The sequence below is a fragment of the Scardinius erythrophthalmus genome, assembly GCF_964197995.2.
Source record: "Scardinius erythrophthalmus genome assembly, chromosome: 13".
Lineage (NCBI taxonomy): Eukaryota > Metazoa > Chordata > Actinopteri > Cypriniformes > Leuciscidae > Scardinius > Scardinius erythrophthalmus.
In genome coordinates, this window is record NC_138233.1 from 38,936,227 (window position 1) to 38,962,200 (window position 25,974).

At 43.1% G+C, this 25,974-nt stretch overlaps 2 protein-coding genes across 4 annotated transcripts in view; one reads left to right on the plus strand and one right to left on the minus strand.

The window, feature by feature from the left end:
- The first annotated feature begins 299 nt into the window (after positions 1-299).
- LOC308700750 (serine protease inhibitor Kazal-type 1-like) lies at positions 300-1,632 on the plus strand. The gene is made up of 4 exons (XM_081382514.1): positions 300-374; positions 778-803; positions 1,215-1,321; positions 1,431-1,632. The coding sequence occupies exons 1-4, from the start codon at positions 335-337 to the stop codon at positions 1,531-1,533; spliced, it is 276 nt and encodes a 91-aa protein (XP_081238640.1). The 5' UTR covers positions 300-334; the 3' UTR covers positions 1,534-1,632.
- Positions 1,633-24,273: 22,641 nt separating this feature from the next.
- The window catches only part of neurl1b (neuralized E3 ubiquitin protein ligase 1B), a 66,656-nt gene continuing 64,955 nt past the window's right edge, over positions 24,274-25,974 (minus strand). For all 3 annotated transcript variants that reach the window (XM_081383265.1, XM_081383267.1, XM_081383266.1), the window contains one exon: positions 24,274-25,244. In XM_081383265.1, the coding sequence (XP_081239391.1) occupies positions 24,997-25,244 (248 nt within the window). In that variant the 3' untranslated portion in view covers positions 24,274-24,996. The remainder of the gene's footprint in view (positions 25,245-25,974) is intronic.

Below are 25,974 nucleotides of genomic sequence, written 5' to 3' on the forward strand. Positions count from 1 at the left end.
CTCATACAAATGTTGCAGATATTTATGCATCATATTTAAAAAAAAAAATTATAATATTTGATAATAAGTGTAACATTTGCACAGAACATTTTCTTTGAAGAAGCCCCAGTTAAGCAGTTCAAACTAAAGGTGTTGAGTAAACCTACCTCTGTGTGTGTGTGTGTGTGTGTGTGTGTGTGTGTGTGTGTGTGTGTGTGTGTGATGAATCGGTGGGATAGACATATACAGTATTGCTTTTAATCAGTGGGATGGACATATACAGAATTGCTATAAATAGCCGGATCATTTTATCACTGATCATATCGTCAGTGAGTTGACTCTCAGGTTGTGAACAATGTTTGCACGAGGAATCATCGTCCTTCTCTGCGTCCTAGGTGAGCAATATACTGATTTCATTTACAAAACAACTGATGTTAGGATGTTGGTAATTTGCCACATGAGGACCTGCGATATACACTGACACTAAGCAACAGTCTAATGTGGCTCATAATGAAGAGTTTGATTGTTTAGTCTGCACATTCTTTAGTCTTAATTCACCATTGCTAAAGACAAATGAAAAAAGTGACATTCAGACATTTTTAGGTGTGATTAAAGTATAGTTCACAAAAACAAAGGACCACAGTTCTGCTTTTGTAAAAAAAAAATAAAAAAAAACCTTAGACCATATTGACTTTCATTGTATGGGCCAAAGAAGAAGTTAGCATGTATGTTATTTGATTTCCTCTTGTCCTATCATGATAAACTTTAATCCTTGTTTTTTCTTCTTGACACAAACAGTGGCCATTTCTGATGGAGAAAGAGAGGTGAGTAAATTTACATTTACTCATCTAGCTGACGCTTTTATCCAAAGCGACTTACAATTGCTATATATGTCAGAGGTCGCAACCCTCTGGAGCAACTAGGGGTTAAGTGTCTTGCTCAGGGACACATTGGTGTTTCACAGTGGATTCACACCAAATGCATGTGTCTTATCCATTGTGCCACCACCACCCCTTATAAATAAAGGCGGTACTATACGGTTATCCGGACCACACCTGACCACACGTGACCACAACTGCTCTTGGTTGGTCGTAACCCCAGTGACGGGTAGGTTTAGGGGCGGGGTTGGTAGGTCATCACATGTGGTCCGGATAACCGAATAGTACCATAAAGGCTATAGAATTGCTTTCCTCCAGGTGCAAATAACTCAAGGTTTTTTCTTTTTATGTGACAAGCCTGATTGCAAGGACGATTTTGATGCATGCACAATGGAGTATTCACCCGTGTGTGGATCCGATGGAATAACATACGGCAATGAATGCACACTGTGTGCTGCCGTCAAGTGAGTTTAAAAATGCATGTATTTTAAAATAAAGTACTGTAGGTTTAAAACAGTTTAGAGTCGGTCACTTTCAAACTTTAATCTTCAATTTAATCTCTCTCTTTTTTAGGGAATCAGACACTGAAATCTTAGTCCAGAAGGAAGGCCATTGTGATCCAGAGAAGAAGATGTGGAAGAGGAGTAACGGAGGATGGCGCTGGTGGCGCCATTAGTAAGCTTGACAGACCTTTAGTCAGCTACTCATGTCTCATTCAGTATGACCTGAATTTGTAATGGTTTAATCCATAAATAAATGTTGCATATTAAAGCTGTTCTGTTTTCTCCCTCAAATCTTGGAAAGACACAATAAAACAAGTGAATATTGTAAGGAGGTACCCAAACCATATCTAGAGCAGAATATCATAAATGGTCTGGGTTTTTTTTTTTTTTACTCCTGTTAGATTATTTGTCAGGTAGACTATCTGCATCCTCGAAGCTTTCAGGTGGAAACCGAGACTGTGTAATACCATAACAATCAATTTTATTAAAGAAGGGTCATATTTATACACAAGATAAAGCAGATTCATCCACGATGGCCAGGCCATCCAGTCATATACTCAAGATCAAGCTCTGCCTTGTAGGGCATATTAAGAAATATAACAAGAGTTATCAAGATGTTCAAATGTATGTGCGTTGAGTGTATAAGTGTGTCCAAGGACTAGTTCTTGTTTTGTTTGAGTCTATGATGTGCAGATAACTTAACGGAAAAAAGTTAATATTAACACTCCCTGTGCAGAAAACTCCACTGAAGTCCTGAAGTGCGTTCCATTCGACCATAAGTGCCCTGTGAAGTGTACAAATGATAGTATTAATATATTATTTGATGAAAAAACAAATTACAAAATACTCCAAAGTAATTAAATGCGTATTTCAAATACATGTAATTAATATACTGCCCATAACCATCTAAAGTGATGTTTCAATCTGAAGGGAGCGATCAAGACCCGTGTGAAGGCCCTGCAAACAGCTCAGGGAATACGGGAACATCCATACATCACTTCAATTCAATTCAATTCAATTCAAATTTATTTGTATAGCGTTTTTTCACAATACATATTGTTTCAAAGCAGCTTTACAGAAAGTGCATTTCAGAAATGTACATAGAAAAATAAAGTTAGTTAATCATGTATTAATTTAGGGCATAACATCGCTGGCGTCGAGTCGTCTCTTCACAGGCGTCGAGTCGTCTCTTCCCGGTTGTTGGGGCATCTGAAGTCTCCATGAGAGGCTGGATACAAACAGACTTGGAATACACATATGACCCAGAGGGGCTGCATATGGAGTATCACTGAGGTGTCCAGCCGCAGGTGGAATATTTCAACCCCAGGGGTGGCAAGGTGGCTTGCCGAGGGAAAGACACATTCTCAGAGAGGCTTACAGTGGAAATACACATGTGGGGGTCGCCCGGAGGGGGAACCATGCACATGGAGGCACCTAGCCAAGCGCGAAGCTGCCGGTGGCATAACTCTGGCGTTGACATCATCAGTGCTGGTGGAACTCAGGGCAGGGATCGGTCAACGAGCGACGTCTCGTGGTTCCATCACAGAGAGCCACAAAATCACTTTTTAGAACATTCACATTCACAGTTCCATGCTGGTGGAATGCTCTCCCCTCCCTCATCCGGAATGCAGAATCCCTGGCAACATTCAAAAGACAGCTGAAAACCCATCTCTTCCGTGAGCACTTAACCGCATAAAAATAAATAAATAAATAAATAAAAACCTTTCCCTCTACAACCTCACTTATCGGTCCTATGCTACTCTGTATAATGCCTGAACTTCGTATCTGAGCACTTCTTGTGTTGTTTTTGTTTTTGCCTCTTCATGATGACTCACTTAATCTAGTCCTAATTTGTAAGTCGCTTTGGATAAAAGCGTCTGCTAAATGACTAAATGTAAATGTATTAGGCTCACCTGAGGAGAATATCGCACGTATCCCGTCCGTGGAGAGGAATGGCGAGCAAGTGAAGACACCTGAAAAAACTAAAAATGAAAGTTTCTGAAATAAGGCCACAAAACACATACTAAATATGTGTCAATAAGACTTTTGACTAATGGATTTCATCGCCTAGATTTTTTTCTTCAAAATGATGTGAAAATCATCCTGCCTAATCATTCACATAAAACGATACATTGATTTTAGTTTTGTGAAACACTTTTAGTTTGGAAAGCCAATATGCGGATGGGGCGTAAACGCTCCAACAGCATCATGCATATTTAGTAGTTCACACCTGGTGAGACTACGTCCCTGCATACTTAATGAGCCATTCATTCAGGTGTGTCACCTATAGCTAACATAAATATACAAGCTTCATAAAAATGATCATTCTAGGAGAAAATTTCAGATGGCATTTAGAGGCTTTTGCATCTGAACTCTTCATATATACACACACACATATATATATGCATGCACATACATACTTTATAATCTTTTCAAAACTAGTCAACGTCTTTCAGAACTAAAGTATACATTTTATCATACGTATTTCAAAGTAAAGGATTCATTAGTTAGTTGATGACTTTATTTTTGACAAAACACATAAAGTATATATTCCTCATCTCAGTATAGCAATAGAGTTTGCTAAAAGCTGTTCATTCAATACAGCAGTATTTAAAAATTGATCATATTTTGTAAAATTACATTTATATTTGCATTTATGTCAAAACCTAGACACTTTTAAACATCAAAAGGACATTTATTAATATGTATTCGTGTCAAAATGACAAATAAACAGATTTTCCTATTCAATTTTGCAAGGAAACGCTTCCAAGACGCTTGCGTGTCGCGTGAAAAATAGGCGTTGGTTCTATTTCTAGAATGCACGCGTTTTCTATGCGGCTCGTGCCGCGCCTGAGACGCGCGTCTCACACAGGCAGTGTGCAAACTCTAAACTGTTAACATGGGAGCCGAAATAAAAACGGACACGCCACGCAGCTGAGACGCTTACGCCACGCATCCAGTGTTTCACCGGCCTTATCCAGCTGATGTGGGCGTTTCACAGGTTTGTATGGATCGCCTCACATTCGCGTTTGAATAGCGCGGTCTCCGTAGGCGGAGTCACATTAAAACTTAATTAGCTGAGATGAGAACGACTGACATCTCTCTCTTTACATACATATTATATAAACTGTGAATATTTGTTTTTTATAAAAATCACTTCATTTAAAAGAAGAGAATTCAAGCTTCATGCCTGTGTGTTTGTATGCCTGTTTGTATTCGCTGAGTTCTTCAATGACATCACTGTGAAAAAACCCTTTCAGGACTTTTATTTTTTAAGAGTTTGCTGATGCAATTCTAAATACAAAGATGATGAAGGCCAGCAAAAATATCACTTTTAAGTCAGTTATTGAATCAGTTCTTGCTATTTTTAAGATTTATATGATTTTAATGTGTAAAAGATTTTTTGGTGTGACTCTTAAAGAATTGTTTGTCATAATCATTCCGATCATCATTATACCCAAAAACTGAAAGTCAGCTTTTGAGGGAGGAGGAGGAAGGAGGAAAAGTTCATGAAGAGAATGAGTGGGGGGCGCTAGAGAGCACCACATGGAGCGAACGTAAATTTAGGGAGCTCCCTTAACAAGCCTCCAAAAAACTAGTAGCCTATTATTTGACTATTTAGAAGACTAAGCCCAAGAAAGGTGATTCACCAACCAGCGCAGTTGAACATCTAGCCGAGAATCCGTCGTCTATTGAGCACGAGACCGATCGCGGCATGGCCACGGACTCAACTGCTATCCTGTCAGCCATTCAAACCATGAATAACGGTATGAACGACAGATTTAACTCGCTGGAAGCTACTCTATCTCAGCTGCAAACAGCGCTGTCTGAAACCACCTCGCGCATCGCGGACCTTGAGAGCGTTAAAGCTGAGCACGAAAGCCGCATCTCTGACCTGGAGGCCTCCTGTCAGGAAATACTATCAGCTAATAAGGCCCTACGTGCAAAACTGGATGATCTCGAGGGCCGTTCCCGACGACAGAATATTAAGATTGTCGGCCTTCCCGAGAACGTGGAGTCTGGTCGCCCCACTGAGTTTGTGGAAAAACTATTCCCGAACCTCCTGGGAGCCGAGAACTTTACTAGCAGGAATCAAAGTTGACCGTGCACATCGCACCGGGCCTTTACCCCCGAAAGGAGGACGTCCCCGAATTATGATCGCGAGGATACATCATTACCCGGTCAAGGAGATGATCCTGCGGCTTGCGCGGCAACACTCGCCTTTAAAATATGACGGAGTTCACATCTCCTTCTTCCCAGATTTCACGGTTGAGGTACTCTCACAGCGAAGAGCGTTTGACGGAGTGAAAAGGAAATTGAAGGAGGCTGGTATTCGATTCGGAATGCTGTTCCCCGCGCGTCTTCTTGTCACCCAGGGCACTACCAGGAAAATCTTTGTTTCGGTTTCGGATGCTGAATCGTTCATTAACACCATCACTGTTCAAGACCCTTCTTGATCTGCTGCGCGTAAAATTGTTTTTCAATGCCGTTTCCATGGCTGAATGACTTAAATCATCGTTCCTGCTGTTTACCGGCTGCATTTAGTACGAGGTTGTGAGTATTTTCAAGAAAAAAAAAGAAAAAAAAAAAAAAAAAAGAGAGACATTGTACAGATCTGCTTACGATCACGTTATTTGGTCAGATTATACACGTTATTAGTGTATTATCTACACGCACATGTTCATGCTATCTGTTGTATAATTTATATAGTTTAAACTGTGTTTATAAAAATATATTTATATTTCTATGTCACAAGAGTTTTGTGCTACACACACAATAGTTCAGTTTTATAGAGCAACTCTTTTGTTAATAACTTAGTTACACGGAGCCTGCATGGGAGTCCCCTGGTTTCTCTTTTAGAGGTTATTTTAGTAGGCAGGTTTTCCTCTTACTCCCTATGCTGCCCTGCAGCTCCACTGTTCATATGAGGGGGTTTTTCCCGGCTTCATTTGCAGAAGCCGACGAAAGGGGGAGGGCGGGTGGTCTTGTTTTTTTCGTTTTTTTTTTTGGTTGTTGTCTCAAATTTACTGTCTGTACATCTCCTTCAATGGTTATTTCAGTGGTTACTACCCCTTCAAATTCATTTTGCAGCTGCCACTACAATAGATATTATACTACATGATGTGTAGTAGGGGGTCTTCACTTAAAGGTGGCAATGTCACTCTCGCCAGCTGGAATGTCCGGGGATTAAATAACCAGGTTAAGAGAGGTAAAGTTTTTTCTTATTTGAAGTCCATCCCTGCTGACATAATATTTTTACAAGAGACACATATTAGAAATTCTGAAGAAAGGCGACTGAGATGCAATTGGATCTCCCAGGTATTTCAATCTACCTTTTCATCCAGGGCCAGAGGAGTAGCTATTCTGTTTCGTAAGTCAGTTCCTTTTAAGCACTTAGGCCTACCTACTATCAGCGATCCTAACGGCCGCTATTTAATTGTAACTGGCTTACTTTCTTCAATTCATCTCACTCTGCTTAATGTGTACGGACCTAATTTTGATGACCCTGCTTTTTTTCGCAGAGTCTTTAATCTTTTACCAAGCACTCTGAACACGCACCTGATAATAGGTGGTGATTTTAACTTGGTGTTGGATCCCACTGTAGATAGATTTCCTTCTCGCTCTGGAATACCCTTGGCCAACTCTACCTCTGTTCTTAACGATCTGATTACCTCTTTTGACCTCGTTGATATCTGGAGACTAAAACACCCAACAGACATGCAGTATACTTTTTTTTCGCAAGTTCATAAATCATACTCTAGGATAGATTTCTTTTTAGTTGATTCTAAAATTATTCCCTGTGTAAAATCAATGAAGCATCACAATAGAATCATCTCTGACCATTCAGCAGTGACAATCTCTCTAGATCTCGTAGAAATTAAGCCCACCTATAACTGGCGTTTTAATCCTGCTCTGCTCTCGGATGTCCAATTTTGTGGACAAATAATAGAGTTGCTAGCGGAGTTTCTCAAATTTAATGACACGGGCGATGTTTCTGACTCGACTCTATGGGAAAGCCTAAAGGCTGTCCTGAGAGGACATATTATTTCATACGAGTCCAGTCTAAAAAAGCAAAGGGTAAAATGCCTTTCAGAAATTGAAAACCATCTTACTCGGCTGGAGGACACTTACAGAGATTCAACAGACTCAGAAGTGCTTAATGAAATTACAGCACTTAAATTGGAATATAATTCGATTCTTTCGAACCAAGTTAATAATATGTTGTTAAAAGTGAAGCAAAAACAGTTTGAACTTGGGGATAAACCAGACAAATTGCTTTCTCTTCAGCTGAGGGGGCTACAAGCCTCTAGAGCAATTCATAAAATCAAGAATAAGAGTGGTGTCGTTCTAACAATTCCCGGTGAAATCAATGATACATTTAAAGAATTTTATGAAAAATTATACAAATCAAAGGGTTCTTCTGACCCCTCAGCTTTAGCAGATTTCCTTCATTAATTACATCTTCCTAAGTTGGGCTGCTCAGAGCAGGCAGCTTTGAATGCGGACATAACGGTAGAGGAAATTTTAGCTGCGATTAAATCTTTCCCCAGTGGCAAGGCGCCTGGCCCAGATGGTTTCGGGATTGAATTCTATAAAAGATTTGCACAGGTGCTCTCTCCTTTGCTGTTGAGGATGCTTAATCATTCTTTTGACAAACATAAACTTCCCCAGTCCTTGTATGATGCAAATATTTCGCTGATTCTTAAAAAAAATAAAGAAACTGACCCATCATCTTATCGACCCATATCTCTTTTGAACTCTGACCTTAAAATTTTTACTAAAATCCTGTCTAATAGATTAAATAACTGCATTGGGAAAAATATCCACCCTGACCAATCTGGTTTTATTCCTGGACGTTTTTCTTTTTTTAATGTCAGGCGTTTAATGAATATCTTATACACTAGATTTGAATCTAAAGCTAGCGTTGCAATTCTTGCCTTAGATGCAGAAAAGGCGTTTGACCAAATTGAGTGGGATTATATTTTAGCTGTGATTAGAGAATTTGATATGGGTGATGCTTTTGCCTCTTGGGTGAAGTTGTTATACCTCCATCCTTCGGCTTCAGTTCTCACCAATTTTAACAAGTCATCACAATTCCAATTACACAGAGGCACTCGACAGGGCTGTCCTCTCTCGCCTTTGCTTTTTGCAATTGCAATCGAACCTCTCGCCCTTGCAATTAAAAATAGCCCTTTAATTTCGCCCTTGAATTTAGGCCAAATTAACCATCATATTTCCCTTTACGCAGATGACATTATTCTGTATCTAAGCAATCCTGAACAGTCTATTCCACCCTTATTAAATCTGTTGGAAACATTTGGTAAACTCTCCGGTTACTCAGTGAATTGGCAAAAAAGTTAATTCTTGGCTGTGACTAACAATATCGATCCAATTTTTATGCGTAGCCTACCTAGCCATAAATAGTTTGAAATATCTCGGAGTTAATATACCTAGAAATATACCTAGAAACCCTAAGGATATATATAAGCTTAATTATTTAACAATGCTTGAAAACCTAAAGGACAATATAAAATGCTGGAGGACCTTACCACTATCAAAGATGGGGCGTGTGAATGCTATTAAGATGGTGACGTTACCCAGATTCTTGTATCTCTTCCAGAATTTGCCGATTTATTTACCCAAAAAGTTCTTTAAATCCTTAGATTCTATTGTGTTGCCTTTTGTCTGGGGCTTCAAAGCACATAGAATATCTAAATTACACGTGTGTAACCCCCTAGGGGGGTTGGGTTTGCCAAATTTTCAACACTACTACTGGGCTGCCAATTGTAGAGCCTTAACTTACTGGCAGGACCCGCGCCCCGACAGTCCCTCAACTGACATCCCCTCACTGGCTTATGATTGAGCAAGGTGCCTCAAATTCGTCACTCTCCTCATTACTTTTTGCTAACCCAGCAACTTTTAAAGCTGCAGTAGGATCCCATTTTATGATTAATAACTCTCTTAGGATATGGCTTCAGATTGGTAAAGCATTTAAATTGACAAATACCTCTTTTCTTGCCCCTGTTTGTCGTAACCATGCCTTTAAACCTTCATTATTAGATCCAGTGTTCTCAGGTTGGGCCAGAAAAGGAATCCTTACCTTGAGAGATTTATATATTGACAATAATTTTGCCACATTCACTCAACTAACAGAGAAATATGACCTTCCTGCTTCACACTTCTTTAGATACCTACAAATTAGAAATTACGTTTGTTCCACTGTGCCAAATTTTGAAATATTATCAGCCGATAATGAATTATATAAATTGCTTACTTGCGTTCCAAACTCTCCAAAGTTAGTAACAAAATTTGTTGACTTCTTCACAAATCAGTTAGATTTTTCCACTACTCATCTGAAAAATGTTTGGGAAGAGGAACTAGATGTTCAGCTCTCTGAGGAGGACTGGGAAAAATGTCTTAAAAATATATACACCTGTTCCATTAATGCCAGGCACCAACTTATTCAGTATAAGGTGTTACACAGATTACATTACTCAACGGTTAAACTTAATTCTTTCTATCCTACTATCTCCCCTCTCTGCAATAAGTGTGAATCTGCAGAGGGCTCTCTTGGTCATCTTTTCTGGGCATGCCCAAAATTGGGTGAATTCTGGTCAGAAGTTTTTCAGTTTCTTTCTGAAGCTTATACCTGTGAGCTTCCCTTAGATCCTGCGACTGCCGTTCTTGGCTGGTCGGCCTCCTTGCGGCACCTTAATAATGCCACCCGATTGCCTATACAGTATGGTTTGATGATTGCCAAAAAATGTATACTCTGCATGTGGAAGAAAAATTCGAAGCCACTATTCAAGATTTGGTTGTTAGAACTTTCCTCCACTCTGCATGTGGAAAGACTTAGATATAGTATTTCTAGAAAATTTAGATAAGTTTGAAGCCTCTTGGAGGCCACTTTTCAATCACTTGTTAAAAATCAATAGTGACGAGGCTATTTAAAATGTATTTCTATTTGTTTATTTTTTATTAGGATTTTGTCATTTCCGTTGAACTCTGTCTTCAATGTAAAGATACCTATGTATATCTCATCTGGTCTATAATGTCACACTAGGCAAAAATCTGTTCTGACCTTCCTTGCCTGTGCCTGGTGATGTGGTTATCTGCAAACTTGAATCTAATTGAAGGAGTTTTTTTACACTCATCACACAGCTGAAGTCATGCAGACATGATTCTCAAACTGGGGAAAGTGACTTTGCAGCTTGAGGAAGACCCTGATCTTCAGTGAGGAAGAGTGTGAAGGTGTACTCAGATCTTCAGTGAGAAAGAGTGTGAGTGTGAAGGTGTCCTCAGATCTTCTGGGAGGAAGAGTGTGAGTGTGAAGGTGTACTCAGATCTTCAGTGAGGAAGAGTGTGAGTGTGAAGGTATACTCAAATCTTCAGCGAGGAAGAGTGTGAGTGTGAAGGTGTACTCAAATCTTCAGTGAGGAAGAGTGTGAGTGTGAAGGTGTACTCAAATCTTCAGCGAGGAAGAGTGTGAGTGTGAAGGTGTACTCAGATCTTCAGCGTGGAAGTGTGAGTGTAAAGGTGTACTCAAATCTTCAGCGAGGAAGAGTGTGAGTGTGAAGGTGTACTCAGATCTTCAGCGAGGAAGAGTGTGAGTGTGAAGGTGTACTTAGATCTTCAGCGAGAAAGAGTGTGAGTGTGAAGGTGTACTCAAATCTTCAGCGAGGAAGAGTGTGAGTGTGAAGGTGTACTCAAATCTTCAGCGAGGAAGAGTGTGAGTGTGAAGGTGTACTCAGATCTTCAGCGAGGAAGAGTGTGAGTGTGAAGGTGTACTCAGATCTTCAGCGAGAAAGAGTGTGAGTGTGAAGGTGTACTCAAATCTTCAGCGAGGAAGAGTGTGAGTGTGAAGGTGTACTCAAATCTTCAGCGAGGAAGAGTGTGAGTGTGAAGGTGTACTCAGATCTTCAGCGAGAAAGAGTGTGAAGGTGTACTCAGATCTTCAGCGAGGAAGAGTGTGAGTGTGAAGGTGTACTCAGATCTTCAGCGAGAAAGAGTGTGAAGGTGTACTCAAATATTCAGCGAGGAAGAGTGTGACTGTGGAGGTGTACTCATATCTACAGAGAGGAAGAGTGTGAAGGTGTACTCAAATCTTCAGCGAGGAAGAGTGTGAGTGTGAAGGTGTACTCAGATCTTCAGCGAGAAAGAGTGTGAAGGTGTACTCAGATCTTCAGCGAGGAAGAGTGTGAGTGTGAAGGTGTACTCAGATCTTCAGCGAGAAAGAGTGTGAAGGTGTACTCAAATATTCAGCGAGGAAGAGTGTGACTGTGGAGGTGTACTCATATCTACAGAGAGGAAGAGTGTGAAGGTGTACTCAAATCTTCAGCGAGGAAGAGTGTGAGTGTGAAGGTGTACTCAGATCTTCAGCGAGAAAGAGTGTGAAGGTGTACTCAGATCTTCAGCGAGGAAGAGTGTGAGTGTGAAGGTGTACTCAAATATTCAGCGAGGAAGAGTGTGACTGTGGAGGTGTACTCATATCTACAGAGAGGAAGAGTGTGAAGGTGTACTCAGATCTTCAGCGAGAAAGAGTGTGAGTGTGAAGGTGTACTCAGATCTTCTGTGAGGAAGAATGTGAGTGTGAAGGTGTACTCAGATCTTCAGTGAGGAAGAGTGTGAGTGTGAAGGTGTACTCAGATCTTCAGTGAAGAAGAGTGTGAGTGTAAAGGTGTACTCTGATGTTCTGTGAGGAAGAGTGAGTGTGAAGGTGTACTCTGATCTTCAGCGAGGAAGAGTGAGGAAGAGTGTGAAGGTGTACTCAGATCTTCAGTGAGGAAGAGTGTGAGTGTGAAGGTGTACTCAGATCTTCAGTGAGGAAGAGTGTGAGTGTGAAGGTGTACTCAGATCTTCAGCGTGGAAGAGTGTGAGTGTGAAGGTGTACTCAGATCTTCAGTGAGGAAGAGTGTAAAGGTGTACTCAGATCATCAGCGAGGAAGAGTGTGAGTGTGAAGGTGTACTCAGATCTTCAGCGTGGAAGAGTGTGAGTGTGAAGGTGTACTCAGATCTTCAGCGAGGAAGAGTGTGAGTGTGAAGGTGTACTCAGATCTTCAGTGAGGAAGAGTGTGAGTGTGAAGGTGTACTCAGATCGTCAGCGTGGAAGAGTGTGAGTGTGAAGGTGTACTCAGATCTTCAGTGAGGAAGAGTGTAAAGGTGTGCTCAGATCGTCAGCGAGGAAGAGTGTGAGTGTGAAGGTGTACTCAGATCTTCAGTGAGGAAGAGTGTGAGTGTAAAGGTGTACTCAGATCGTCAGCGAGGAAGAGTGTGAGTGTGAAGGTGTACTCAGATCTTCAGCGAGGAAGAGTGTGAGTGTGAAGGTGTCCTCAGATCTTCAGTGAGGAAGAGTGTGAGTGTGAAGGTGTCCTCAGATCTTCAGTGAGGAAGAGTGTGAGTGTGAAGGTGTACTCAGATCTTTAGTGAGGAAGAGTGTGAGGGTGTACTCATATCTTCAGTGAGGAAGAGTGTGAGTGTTAAGGTGTACTCCGTTCTTCAGCGAGGAAGAGTGTGAGTGTGAAGGTGTACTCAGATCTTCAGTGAGGAAGAGTGTGAGTGTGAAGGTGTACTCAGATCTTCAGCGAGGAAGAGTGTGAGTGTGAAGGTGTACTCAGATCTTCAGTGAGAAAGAGTGTGAGTGTGAAGGTGTACTCAGATCTTCAGTGAGGAAGAGTGTGAGTGTGAAGGTGTACTCAGATCTTCAGTGAGGAAGACTGAGTGTGAAGGTGTACTCAGATCTTCAGCGAGGAAGAGTGTGAGTGTGAAGGTGTACTCAGATCTTCAGTGAGGAAGAGTGTGAGTGTGAAGGTGTACTCAGATCTTCAGTGAGGAAGAGTGTGAGTGTGAAGGTGTACTCAGATCTTCAGTGAGAAAGAGTGTGAGTGTGAAGGTGTACTCAGATCTTCAGTGAGGAAGAGTGTGAGTGTGAAGGTGTACTCAGATCTTCAGTGAGGAAGACTGAGTGTGAAGGTGTAGGCAACAGTGGCTAGGAACCAAAACTCCATCAGGTAACAGAATGGAGAAAAAAACCTTGGGAGAACCCAGGCTCAGTCGGGGCCAGTTCTCCTTTGGCCAACGAGCAAACAGTGTATGATTATGATCCAGGCAGCGTTACAGGTCAGAAGTCAGATTGATCGTGTCGATGAGGCCTTCAAAGGGCTGATGAGGCTGGCACTTCAGGATGCGTCATGGTTGGGTCCACGTGCAGATCCTCCATCTAATCTGGATACAGCTGGAGTCCACCTCACTTCAGAAATGGACAGACTGGTTGACACATCAGTACTGCGTTGTCGTCTCATCCAGGCGTAGGTCCTTCATCAGATCTGGATACGGCCTGGATCCGACGGACTGCGGCAAACCTCGGTATAAACAGAGAGACTAATATTAGCGTAGACGCCATTCTTCTTCTGATATAACGAGTACATCAGGATTTATGGGAAGTGTTCCTGGTTCCAGCTGGCCTAATCTATGCAGCCTAATATGGAATTATAGAAGTCTATAATGTGTTATGTGTATGCTAGGTCAAAGAGATGTGTCTTTAGTCTAGCTTTGAACTGACAGAGTGTGTCTGCTTCCCGGACAATGTTAGGAAGATTGTTCCAAAGTTTTGGTGCTAAATAGGAAAAGGATCTACCGCAGGCAGTCGATTTTGATATTCTAGGTATTATCAACTGGCCGGAATTTTTAGATCGCAATAGACGTAAAGGACTATAATGCGTTAAGAGCTCGCTCAAGTACTGCGGAGATAAACCATTCAGTGCTTTGTAAGTAATCAGCAATATTTAAAAATTTATACGATGTTTAATAGGGAGCCAGTGCAGTGTTGACAGAACTGGGCTAATATGGTCATACTTCCTGGTTCTGGTAAGAACTCGAGCTGTTGCGTTTTGGACCAGCTGTAGTTTGTTTATTAAGCGTGCAGGGCAACCACCCAGTAGAGCATTACAATAATCTAGCCTTGAGGTCATGAACGCATGAACTAATAGTTCCGCATTTGTCAATGAGAGCAAATGACGTAATTTAGATATATTTTTAAGATGGAAAAATGCGGTTTTACAGATACTAGACACGTGACTTTCAAATGAAAGATTGGTATCAAAGAGCACACCCAGGTTCCTAACCGACGACGAAGACTTAACAGAGCAGCCATCAAGTGTTAGACAGTATTCTAGGTTTTTACGTGAGGAAGTTTTTTTGTCCAATAATTAGAAACTCTGTTTTTTCAGAATTTAGAAGTAGGAAATTACGAGTCATCCAATTTTTTATATCAGCTATGCATTCCGTTAATTTTGTGAATTGGTAAGTTTCATTAGGTTTTGAAGAAATATACAGCTGAGTATCATCGGCATAACAGTGAAAGCTAATGCCATGTTTCCTAATGATATCTCCTAATGGTAGCATGTACAGAGTGAACAGCAGCGGTCCTAGTACTGAGCCTTGTGGTACGCCATACTGAACTTTTGATCGATGAGACATCTCATCATTTACTGCTACAAACTGATAACGGTCAGATAAGTATGATTTAAACCATGCTAGTGCATTTCCCGTAATGCCAACATAATGTTCTAATCTATTTAAAAGAACGTTGTGGTCAATGGTGTCAAATGCAGCACTAAGATCGAGTAACACTAATAGAGAGATACAACGAGGATCGGATGATAAGAGCAAATCATTTGTGATTCTAACGAGAGCTGTCTCGGTACTATGGTACGGTCTAAATCCGGACTGGAAATCCCCGCAAATATCATTTCTTTCAAGAAAGGAACACAGTTGTGAGGATACTGCCTTTTCTAATATCTTTGACAGAAAAGGTAGATTCGAGATCGGCCTGTAATTGACTAATTCTGTTGGATCAAGTTGCGTTTTTTTAACAAGCGGTTTAATCATAGCCAGCTTAAAGGTTTTTCGTACGTATCCTAGAGACAAAGATGAATTAATGATATTAAGAAGAGGATCTAGGACCTCTGGAAGTATTTCTTTCAGTAGCTTAGTCGGTATAGGGTCTAACATACATGTTGTAGATTTAGATGATTTAACGAGTTTAGTAAATTCTTCCTCTCCTATAGCAACGAATAAATCAAATTTTTCCTCAGGGGGACTACAATGCACTCCCTGATGCGATACTGTAGTAGACGGTTGCATAGTTATAATCTTCTCCCTGATATTATCAATCTTATAAGTGAAGAAGTTCATAAAATCATTACTGCTGTGTTGCTTGGAAACTTCTGGGCTTGAAGCTTTATTTTTCGTTAGTTTAGCCACCGTTTCAAATAAATACCTAGGATTATGTTTATTTTCTTCTAATAGGGTTGAAAAATAAGCAGATCTAGCAGCTTTTAAAGCCTCTCTGTAAGTAATTGAGCTCTCCTTCCATGAAATGCAAAATACCTCTAAGGTTTGTTTTCTTCCAGTTGCGCTCCATTTTTCTGGCTGCTCTCTTAAGGGCCCGAGTGTGCTCGTTGTACCACGGCGTTGGACTGTTTTCTTTAATCTTCTTTAAGCGCAACGGAGCAACTGTGTCTAATGTGCTGGAAAAGAGAGAGTTAAAAGTTTCTGTTGTAATATCGAGTTCTTCTAAGCTATCTGGGTTGCTGAGATGATGAAACTGATCAGGAAGATTATTAATAAGCAATCTTTAGTAGCAGAAGTGATAGGTCTCACATATTTGAAACACGGAGTCGGCTTTGCAGCCTTGGCTAAATGCAAATTACACGGGACTAGATAATGATCTGAGATGTCATCGCTCTGCTGCAGAATTTCAACGGCATCAACATCTATTCCGTGTGATAATATTAGATCTAGAGTATGATTCCGACGATGAGTAGGTCCTGACACGTGTTGTCTAACTTCAATTGAATTTACAATGTCTTTAAATGCCAATCCCAATGCATCTTTTTCATTATCGATGTGTATATTAAAATCACCAACAATTAGTACTTACTATTCCATGTGATAATATTAGATCTAGAGTATGATTACGACAATGAGTAGGTCCTGACACGTGTTGTCTAACTCCAATAGAGTTCAGAATGTCTTTAAATGCCAATCCCAATGCATCTTTTTCGTTATCTACATGTATATTAAAATCACCAACAATTAGTACTTTATCTGCAGCCAATACTAACTCTGATAGAAAATCAGCAAATTCTTTGATAAAGTCTGTATGGTGCCCTGGTGGCCTGTATACAGTAGCCAGCACAAATGTAAAATGTGTTTTATCATTTACACTAGATACACTAGAGCTTTATCATTTGTTCATCCGTATTATATCTGTTTTTTATTTGTTTAACATCAATTACATTTTTACCCTTGAATGGATTTAGGAGTTTTTTATATGTCCTAATTCGAGGAAAACAGTCTCTATATGATGATATCTAGGTGAAAGAGGCTCTATGTGATAGGATTTATCTGACCTGGGTGACGCGAGGCCGCTAGCAGACGGTCGGTTAAGCCAGTCTGTCTGCTTCCTGACCTGAGCCCCAGATTGTCATGTTTGAACTCTAAGACTATGAGCCATATTACTAGAGAGAAGAGCAGCACCATCCCAGGAGGGATGAATACCATCTCTTTTCAACAGGTCAGGTCTACCCCAAAAACTTTTCCAATTGTCTATGAATTCTATATTATTACACGGACACCAATCAGACAGCCAGCCATTGAGTGAAGACAATCTACTAACTATCTCATCACTCCTGCCAACAGGAAGGGGGCCAGAGCAAATTACAGTGCCTGACATCGTACTTGCAAGTTCACACACCTCTTTAATGTTAATTTTGGTGATCTCCGACTGGCGGAGTCGAACATCATTAGTGCCGACATGAATAATAATTTTAGAGAATTTACGATTAGCATTAGCCAGCACTTTTAAATTTGCTCTGATGTCAGGCGCTCTGGCTCCCGGCAAGCATGTGACTATGGTGGCTGGTGTCTCTATTTTCACGTTCTGTGTAATAGAATCGCCAATAACTAGGGCACAATCAACAGTGTGAAGGTGAGTGTGAAGGTGTACTCAGATCTTTAGTGACGAAGAGTGTGAGTGTGAAGGTGTACTCAGATCTTCAGCGAGGAAGAGTGTGAGTGTGAAGGTGTCCTCAGATCTTCAGTGAGGAAGAGTGTGAGTGTGAAGGTGTACTCAGATCTTCAGTGAGGAAGAGTGTGAAGGTGTACTCAGATCTTCAGTGAGGAAGAGTGTGAAGGTGTACTCAGATCTCCAGTGAGGAAGAGTGTAAAGGTGTACTCAGATCTTCAGCGAGGAAGAGTGTGAGTGTGAAGGTGTACTCAGATCTTCAGCGAGGAAGAGTGTGAGTGTTAAGGTGTACTCAGATCTTCAGCGAGGAAGAGTGTGAGTGTGAAGGTGTACTCAGATCTTCAGTGAGGAAGAGTGAGTGTAAAGGTGTACTCAGATCGTCAGCGAGGAAGAGTGTGAGTGTGAAGGTGTACTCAGATCTTCAGCGAGGAAGTGTGAGTGTAAAGGTGTACTCAGATCTTCAGCGAGGAAGAGTGTGAGTGTGAAGGTGTACTCAGATCTTCAGCGAGGAAGAGTGTGAGTGTGAAGGTGTACTCAAATCTTCAGCGAGGAAGAGTGTGAGTGTGAAGGTGTACTCAGATCTTCAGCGAGAAAGTGTGCGAAAGAAAGTGACTCTTCCTTCAGTGAGGAAGAGTGAGTGTAAAGGTGTACTCAGATCGTCAGCAAAGAAGAGTGTGAGTGTGAAGGTGTACTCAGATCTTCAGCGAGGAAGTGTGAGTGTAAAGGTGTACTCAGATCTTCAGCGAGGAAGAGTGTGAGTGTGAAGGTGTACTCAGATCTTCAGCGAGGAAGAGTGTGAGTGTGAAGGTGTACTCAGATCTTCAGCGAGGAAGAGTGTGAGTGTGAAGGTGTACTCAGATCTTCAGCGAGGAAGAGTGTGAGTGTGAAGGTGTACTCAGATCTTCAGCGAGGAAGAGTGCGAGTATGAAGGTGTACTCAGATCTTCAGCGTGGAAGTGTGTGTGTGTGTGTGTGAGAGAGAGAGAGAGACAGAGCTCATAATAAAACAAGAATCAACATGAGCTTGGCTTCAGGAGATGGAGAGAACTGAGGGATTTGAAGTGTTGTAAAGCGAGGTGGAGATGGTGGTGTTTTATTCCTCAACAGGAGAGTAAGTGTTCCCCTTCAGGAACTACCGCTGCGTGAAAACGCTGCGGGGAACGCCCCAGCGCGACGCGTCTGAAGCATGAATGAAATCAGTCAATGAAGAGATGTCATAGCGAGTGACGTCACCGACCGGGAAGCTATAAATATCCCTTGAGTAAAAAACGCCACTAGCTTTTTTGCTCTTCAGCAAGCGCTCTGTGTGTGTCTGAATCTGTCGATTGTGTTTGTCTGTTTCTAGATTAAAAAGGAAATCTAGGCAGGAGTTTTTCACTATATATATATATATATATATATATAAAAAAAAAACAGTTATAAGTGTCAAAGTGACGAGCGAGCAAGAATACAGGCGATGTGTTCCCCCTTGTACCAGATTTATTACTAGGGGGGATTCACATCAACTGTGTGTTGCTTGTTTGGGAGTGCAGCATGCCCAGTCAGCCCTCGAGGGGGTTGATTGCGAGCATTGCGAGCGCTTTCCTCTTCGGACTCTGCGCTCGCGGCGATCACTCTTCGAGGAGAGTGGTCTGCTGCGGGCTCCCCGAGGCTCGGGTCCCGCTTCTGTTGAGGCAGAGCGACGACGCTTGACTTGGGGTTCGCAGATGGATCTCACCGGCGACGTTGAGACGGGCTCCGCCCTATCTCAGCCATCTCCGGCGGGATCCAGTGCCTCTGTCCCGGTTCTGGAAGCGCGCGCTGAGGCGGCTACTTCCGACCCGGTCGAGGCACATAATGTCCAGGAGCTTAGATTATCCAGTTCTGAGGAGCTGGATGTCGAAAGCTTCGCATCTGAAGAGACTGGTGACTCGTCACGCCAGCATACAAGTGGCGATCATGAGCTGATGAATGTATTATCTCGTGCTGTAGAAAAGCTCAGCATCGAGTGGCCAACTGACAGGCAGGAGTCTAGTTATAAAAGCAAACTGGATGATCGTTTTCTGTCTGCACCTCCTCAGCCTTCTCGCCGGTGTTTACCCTTTTTTCCAGATCTTCACACTGAGGTGGCCACGGAAAGACATCTATGGCTGAGCCAGACTTCTATGAGAGAAAAAGATAAGAGTGTTCTTTTAAATGCTCCCGTTTCGCCTGTGGGTCTCTTTGGTGATGCTGTTCATTCTGTCACTGAGAGGTTCCAGGAAGATAAAAGGCAGACGGCTGCATTTCATAAATTTATTCCCCTCAAAGTCCGTATCTCTGGGGCTGCTGAGCGAGGGCAGCCCCAGCCACCGAGTACTTCGGCTGCTAAGAAGAGAAGAGCACAGCAGAAAAAGAGTGTCGTGTTTCGTGCCCCCCCCGCAGACAAACTGGAGGGATGAGACAGGACGTTCTCAGGCGCGGCCTCCTCGCGACAGGGCTGATCTGAGAACAGTTCTTGTCGCTAAGAAGGCCACGTCGAAAAGGTCCTGACGCTGTCAGCACCTGGGCTCTGAGGGTGGTCCCCGCCGTGAGAGACTCGAGTCCACCTCCTTTAATGGTGCCCTGTCTCTTCCGGCTCCCTCAGGGGCCTGTTCTACTAACCCTGCCAAAACAGGGCGTAGAAGGGCCCGGCGAGTGTTTTCCTGTGGGACGCTCGCCGCCTCCGAGGAGGGCTCTAGTGTGTTCAGACCAGTGTTTCCCTGCCGGTGCGCCGTTACAGGGCGCTGTGTCTGTCACACCGACTATTCAAACAGAGGCCAGCCCCGAGGGGCTGGTTCCCTTAGTAGAATTTTTGGTAGAGTGGAAAAACCTTCCAAATGTGTCTCGTTGGGTCCTGCAAACGATTGAAAGAGGTTATGCTATTCAGTTCAGGTCTCGTCCACCTCGGTTCAGAGGGGTCCTTCCCACTGTGGTGGGCCCCGAGCAGGCTTTGATAATGGAACAGGAGGTTATCACTCTTCTTCAAAAAGGGGCTATAGAGCGGGTTCCTCCTCCCAGCAGGGAGTCAGGCTATTACAGCCGTTACTTTATTGTTCCGAAGAAAGATGGGGGGTTACGTCCGATTTTAGATCTGCGTCTCTTGAATCGCACTGTAGGGAGACTAAAGTTCAAAATGCTTAATCTCAAACAGATCATGTTACAAATCAGGTCCGAGGACTGGTTCGTCACGATAGACCTAAAAGACGCCTACTTCCATATATCGATTCTTCCTCAACATCGGAAGTTCCTGAGGTTTGCGTTTGGGGGCCAAGCGTACCAATACCGGGTCCTTCCGTTCGGCCTAGCACTGTCACCCCGAACTTTTACCAAGTGTATGGATGCGGCTCTAGCCCCGCTGAGGCTTCAGGGCATCCGCATCCTGAACTATATAGACGACTGGTTAATCCTAGCTCAGTCGGAACATCAAGCGGTTCAGCATCGAGATGTCGTTCTTGCTCATGTGAAAAAATTGGGGTTGAGACTGAACACCAAGAAGAGTGTGCTTTCTCCAGTACAGAGAACCACTTTTCTTGGCGTAGTGTGGGATTCGACGACGAGGCAGGCATGTTTGTCACCTGCTCGTGTTGCTTCGATTCTCGCCGCAGTGAAACAGATCAAGCTAGGCCAGCTAATCACTGTAAAACAGTTCCAGAGGCTGTTAGGTCTCATGGCAGCAGCGTCCAGCGTTATACCCTTCGGCCTGCTGCACATGAGACCGCTGCAGTGGTGGCTCAGAACCAAGGGGTTCTCCCCGAGGGGGAATCCGCTCCGCACGATCCTGTGTTCGCGACGCTGTCTTCGAGCCCTGGTCGTGTGGAGCGATCCTTGGTTTCTGTCCCAGGGTCCTGTGTTGGGAGCTTCCTGTCGTCGCCTAGTGCTAACGACAGATGCTTCTCTCACGGGTTGGGGGGCGATCATGAGTGGTCGCCCAGCTCAGGGTCTATGGCAGGACCATCATCTCCTATGGCATATAAACTGTCTGGAAATGTTGGCGGTGTTTCAGGCTCTGAAACATTTCCTACCGGACCTAAGGGGCCACCATGTTCTTGTACGCACAGACAACACATCAGTGGTCTCTTATATAAACCATCAGGGGGGTCTGAGGTCGCGCCCTTTGTGCAAACTAGCCAGTCAGATCCTTCTTTGGTCCCAGGGGAAACTTCTATCTTTGAGAGCGATCTATCTCCCGGGGTATCTAAATCAGGGGGCAGACATCCTGTCGAGACAGGGGCCGAGGCCCGGGGAATGGAGTCTTCACCCCGAGGTGGTGGAGCTCCTTTGGGAGCACTTCGGTCGTGCCGAGGTAGACCTATTTGCTTCCAGAGAGACATCACACTGTCATCTGTGGTTCTCTCTCAGCCACCCAGCCCCACTGGGGCTGGACGCTATGGTACAGGCGTGGCCGAGGTCTCGCCTGTACGCCTTTCCCCCGATTGCTCTGCTCCCAGGAGTTCTGGAGAGGGTCCGCCGGGACGGAGTCAAGCTACTCCTGATAGCCCCGTTCTGGCCGGCCCGAGTATGGTTCTCAGACCTTGTGTCCCTTCTCGACGGCTCTCCCATGGAGATACCGGTCAGGAGGGACCTATTGTCGAGCGGCTCATCTTACACCCTCGCCCAGAACTGTGGAGGCTGTGGGCTTGGCCTCTGAGGGGGCCCAGCTCATAGATCTTGGTCTCTCGACTGAGGTCGTTGAGACCATCCTCCAGTCCAGAGCTCCCGCCACTAGGAGACTTTATGCTGCGAGGTGGAATCTTTTCACCTCGTGGTGTGGAGAGCGCCAGCAGGACCCAGTTAACTGCCCGGTTGGTACAGTGCTGGAGTTTCTGCAGGACCGTCTCTCTACAGGGTTATCCCACTCCACACTGAAGGTGTACGTGGCGGCCCTAGCTGCTTACCGCGTCCCTTCGAGTGGAGTTCCTCTTGGGAGACACCCACTTGTATCTCGTTTCCTCCGTGGCACCTTGAGGCTGAGGCCAGCAGTACGCACGAGGGTACCACCATGGGACTTGGCCATCGTTTTGGATGGCCTCTCCCTGGCTCCCTTCGAGCCCCTTGAAGAAGTTTCTGAGAAATTTCTCACCTTAAAAACTCTATTCTTGCTTGCTATCTCATCTCTCAAAAGGATAGGAGATATTCAGGCTTTGTCAGTGGCTCCCTCGTGTCTGGAATTCTCGCCTGGCATGGCTAAAGCGTTCCTGTACCCGAGGCCAGGTTATGTTCCTAAGGTCCCAACCACTTCAGTTAGGCCCGTCATACTGTAGGCTTTTTGTCCTCCTCCGTTTACTACGCCAGACCAGGAGAAGCTTAATTTGTTGTGCCCAGTTAGGGCTCTAGACGCCTATGTCCACAGAACTGCCCTGTGGAGGAAGTCTGAACAGCTTTTTGTTTGCTTCGGGTCCCCCAACAAGGGGGGTCCCACTTCTAAACAGCGAATGAGCAAGTGGGTGGTCGAGGCCATCACGCTTGCTTATGAGTCGGCCGGTCAGCCTTCTCCTTTGGCTGTACGGGCCCACTCCACTAGGAGTATGGCTGCTTCCAGGGCTCTCCTCTCCGGAGTAGCCCTTCAGGATGTTTGTGATGCGGCTGGCTGGTCCTCACCACATACTTTCATCAAGTTCTATAGTCTTGATTTTTGCTCCACTCCTGGGGCCCAAGTTCTCTCGTCAGTTTGTGCTCCCTAATGCACACACTACGGGGATTTGTTCGCATGGGGACGTTGGTATTGCGTTCCCCGCAGCGTTTTCACGCAGCGGTAGATCCTGAAGGGGAACGTCCCGGGTTACGTATGTAACCCTAGTTCCCCGAGGGAACGGACGCTGCGTGTCCTGCCATACTCCCTGCATCCCCTGGGGCGCTTGCTTCAGAGACTGTGAAGCTAGTGGCGTTTTTTACTCAAGGGATATTTATAGCTTCCTGGTCGGTGACGTCACTCGCTATGACATCTCTCCATTGACTGATTTCATTCATGCTTCAGACGCGTCACGCTGGGGCGTTCCCCGCAGCGTTTTCACGCAGCGTCCGTTCCCTCGGGGAACTAGGGTTACATACGTAACCCGGGACGTTTTCTTGAACAGATAAACTGTCATGTGTGTCTCTTTAACGGAGTTCACTGTAAAGCGTTATCTGTTGTGAAGATCAGCTTATTATGGTTGTTGTGCTGAAGTTTATTCTCGAGGAAGTATCGTGTTTATTAATGTGTAAAACTACAGTAACGTCTTCATCTAGTCAGCTTGAGATCTTTCATCTGAACTGGTTATTTCTCTTAAGACTAGCAGTGAATGTTTCATGAGCAGGAGGATAATAATCTCTCTGTCTTTAGTTATGAGAAATAATCATATTCATCCGCAGTCACACAGAGCCGAAGCACAACCAAACAATGTTCTTTCACAGAATGAATGCAGTTGTTTTTTTTAACCACTAGAGGGCCAACAGTTACAGTGTTCCTTTAAATTATATTTTGTTCTCTGTATGCCTAGAGTGTTACAGTAGTTTTGATTTTATGTCTGATTTATTATCTAAGAAAGCTTTTGGTTGCTTTTGTAAAATTTGATTTATTGATATTTAATGTTTCTAATCAACAAAAGGGTTCTGTAGAGGAATTGTTTCTATAATGTATTTTTTTTCTATGCCACTGCAAACATAGGGCATTCATTCAGCTTCTCATTGTAAGGAAAGCACATAATAATAATAATAATAATAATGTATTGTATAATGTATAATGTCCACTGATGAACATGTCCAACAGCTGTGATACTCATTGGATCGATCAATAATAGCATCTGTACATTTAATTGTATTTAGAAGGGATTTGATTGCAATTTCTACAGTATTTTTGTTTTTCCAGCCTGCTTTTTTTTTACAGTCCAGAAACAAACAAAAACAATGACTGTAAATAATAAACCTGTTGTTTAATGTTATACTGATCATTGGACAAAATATCAAGGTAAGGATTTTCCATGTCATAATTTCCAAACATTAAATACAATACCATATCACTCTTTTATATAAACCACTGATTTTTGTTCTTAAGATGCGGTCGTCCAGGTCCACGTCTGAAACGACTTCAGTCAGAAAGACAGATGTGTTTAGTGCTGAGTTTACCTTTAGTTATAAGTGCAACATATCTTCAAACCCTTCAACTGTCATAATGCAAATCTTTCTTCACTTTAACACAGCAATCAGAATGTCAAGCAATAGCATATAAAATCATATTTGTAGCACTGTGTATTATTCACTTACACATTAAAACATTATTTCCTTTTAATCTTGAGGTCCCACTGAATTACTTCTTAACTTACACCTATGCAATAAATCTCAGATGTGATTGTCTAATCCATTAGCTGCAGCTTTAGGAATAATAAACACTGTTAAAGGCACTCGGAGTATCTGATCAGACTCCTCAGGATTAATCCTCATAAACCATAAATCATCTTCAATTACATTTGGCTTCAGCTGATCTGCGTTTAAAATATGAGGTGAGAGAAATGCGGACGAGAGCTTAATGCTACACGAATCAAAGCTACATACACAAATATATTAAATACAAGTTTAGTCCAGATATTCAACCACAGCTACCGAGTTTTGCACTGATAGAAAATGTTCTAGTCCCTTCATGGTCTGTAGGTTTTTATGACGTCCTTTATGGGTCTCCGGCAGATCGGACAGCACGCATTGATCTGTCTCTTGAGCCTCAGTCCGCAGTCGTTGCACAGACACATGTGTCCACAGGTGTAGATGACGGTGTCCACCTCCTGGTCGAAGCACACGGTGCACTCGCTGCTCTTGATGCCCAGAGGAGCGTCTGACGAGGACAGGGTCGGGGACACGGGAGGACTGAGAGGAGAGCTGGGAGCCGTCACTGAAAAACAACACACTGTAAACCTGCTGTGATGGGAAAAAGCACACAACAGTACCTCTGGATGTGACTATAACAAATCATTTAAATACAACTCTAAATATAGCACCACAGAGGCAGAATGAGGACGGTGTTAAGCTAAATGGCTGAAAGCCCATACATACAATTACTTGTTATGTGATATAAATGCTTATTAGTTTTGACCAACTGATCTGGTGTGGTCAGTGTTGGGTAACAATTACACACATATAGTTTAGCGTCAATATGTGAAATCTTCCCGAGATGCATCCTCAGCGGCAGTTTGGCATTATGCCATCAAATTTGTTGATGCGATGTACGAAAATGGTTGCGTCTATCAACACGAAATCTATACCTTTTTGCCAGCATGGTCTGACGATGATCTGACTCGAATTTGGTGGAAATCGACAAACAGTTCGAAAAAGTAGGTTTTTAAAAAAAATCAAAATGTCGGACCGTATAAGTTCGGCTGACAGTAACAAATTTGGTTTCTATGGTCTCGGCATGACCCAAGGAATCTATTAAGACCAGTTTTATTACAATAGACAAAATTAATCAAAAACTATTAGCTTTTTAAAAATGTCATTATAATTTTCTACCACAAAAGGGCCAAATCTCAATCGCAAGTCTTGAAACTTTTTGAGTAGCTTCAGGGAACGGTGTTGATGACACTTACTGAGTTTTGTAATGATATGTCAATGCGTACGTAAAATAT

Bases quoted from the DNA above. Each gene is read 5' to 3' on its own strand.
- LOC308700750 (XM_081382514.1), top strand. From the start codon at position 335: ATGTTTGCACGAGGAATCATCGTCCTTCTCTGCGTCCTAG. The intron at 804-1,214 runs GTGAGTAAATTT...TTATGTGACAAG, and splicing joins TTTCTGATGGAGAAAGAGAG to CCTGATTGCAAGGACGATTT. The intron at 1,322-1,430 runs GTGAGTTTAAAA...TCTCTTTTTTAG, and splicing joins ACACTGTGTGCTGCCGTCAA to GGAATCAGACACTGAAATCT.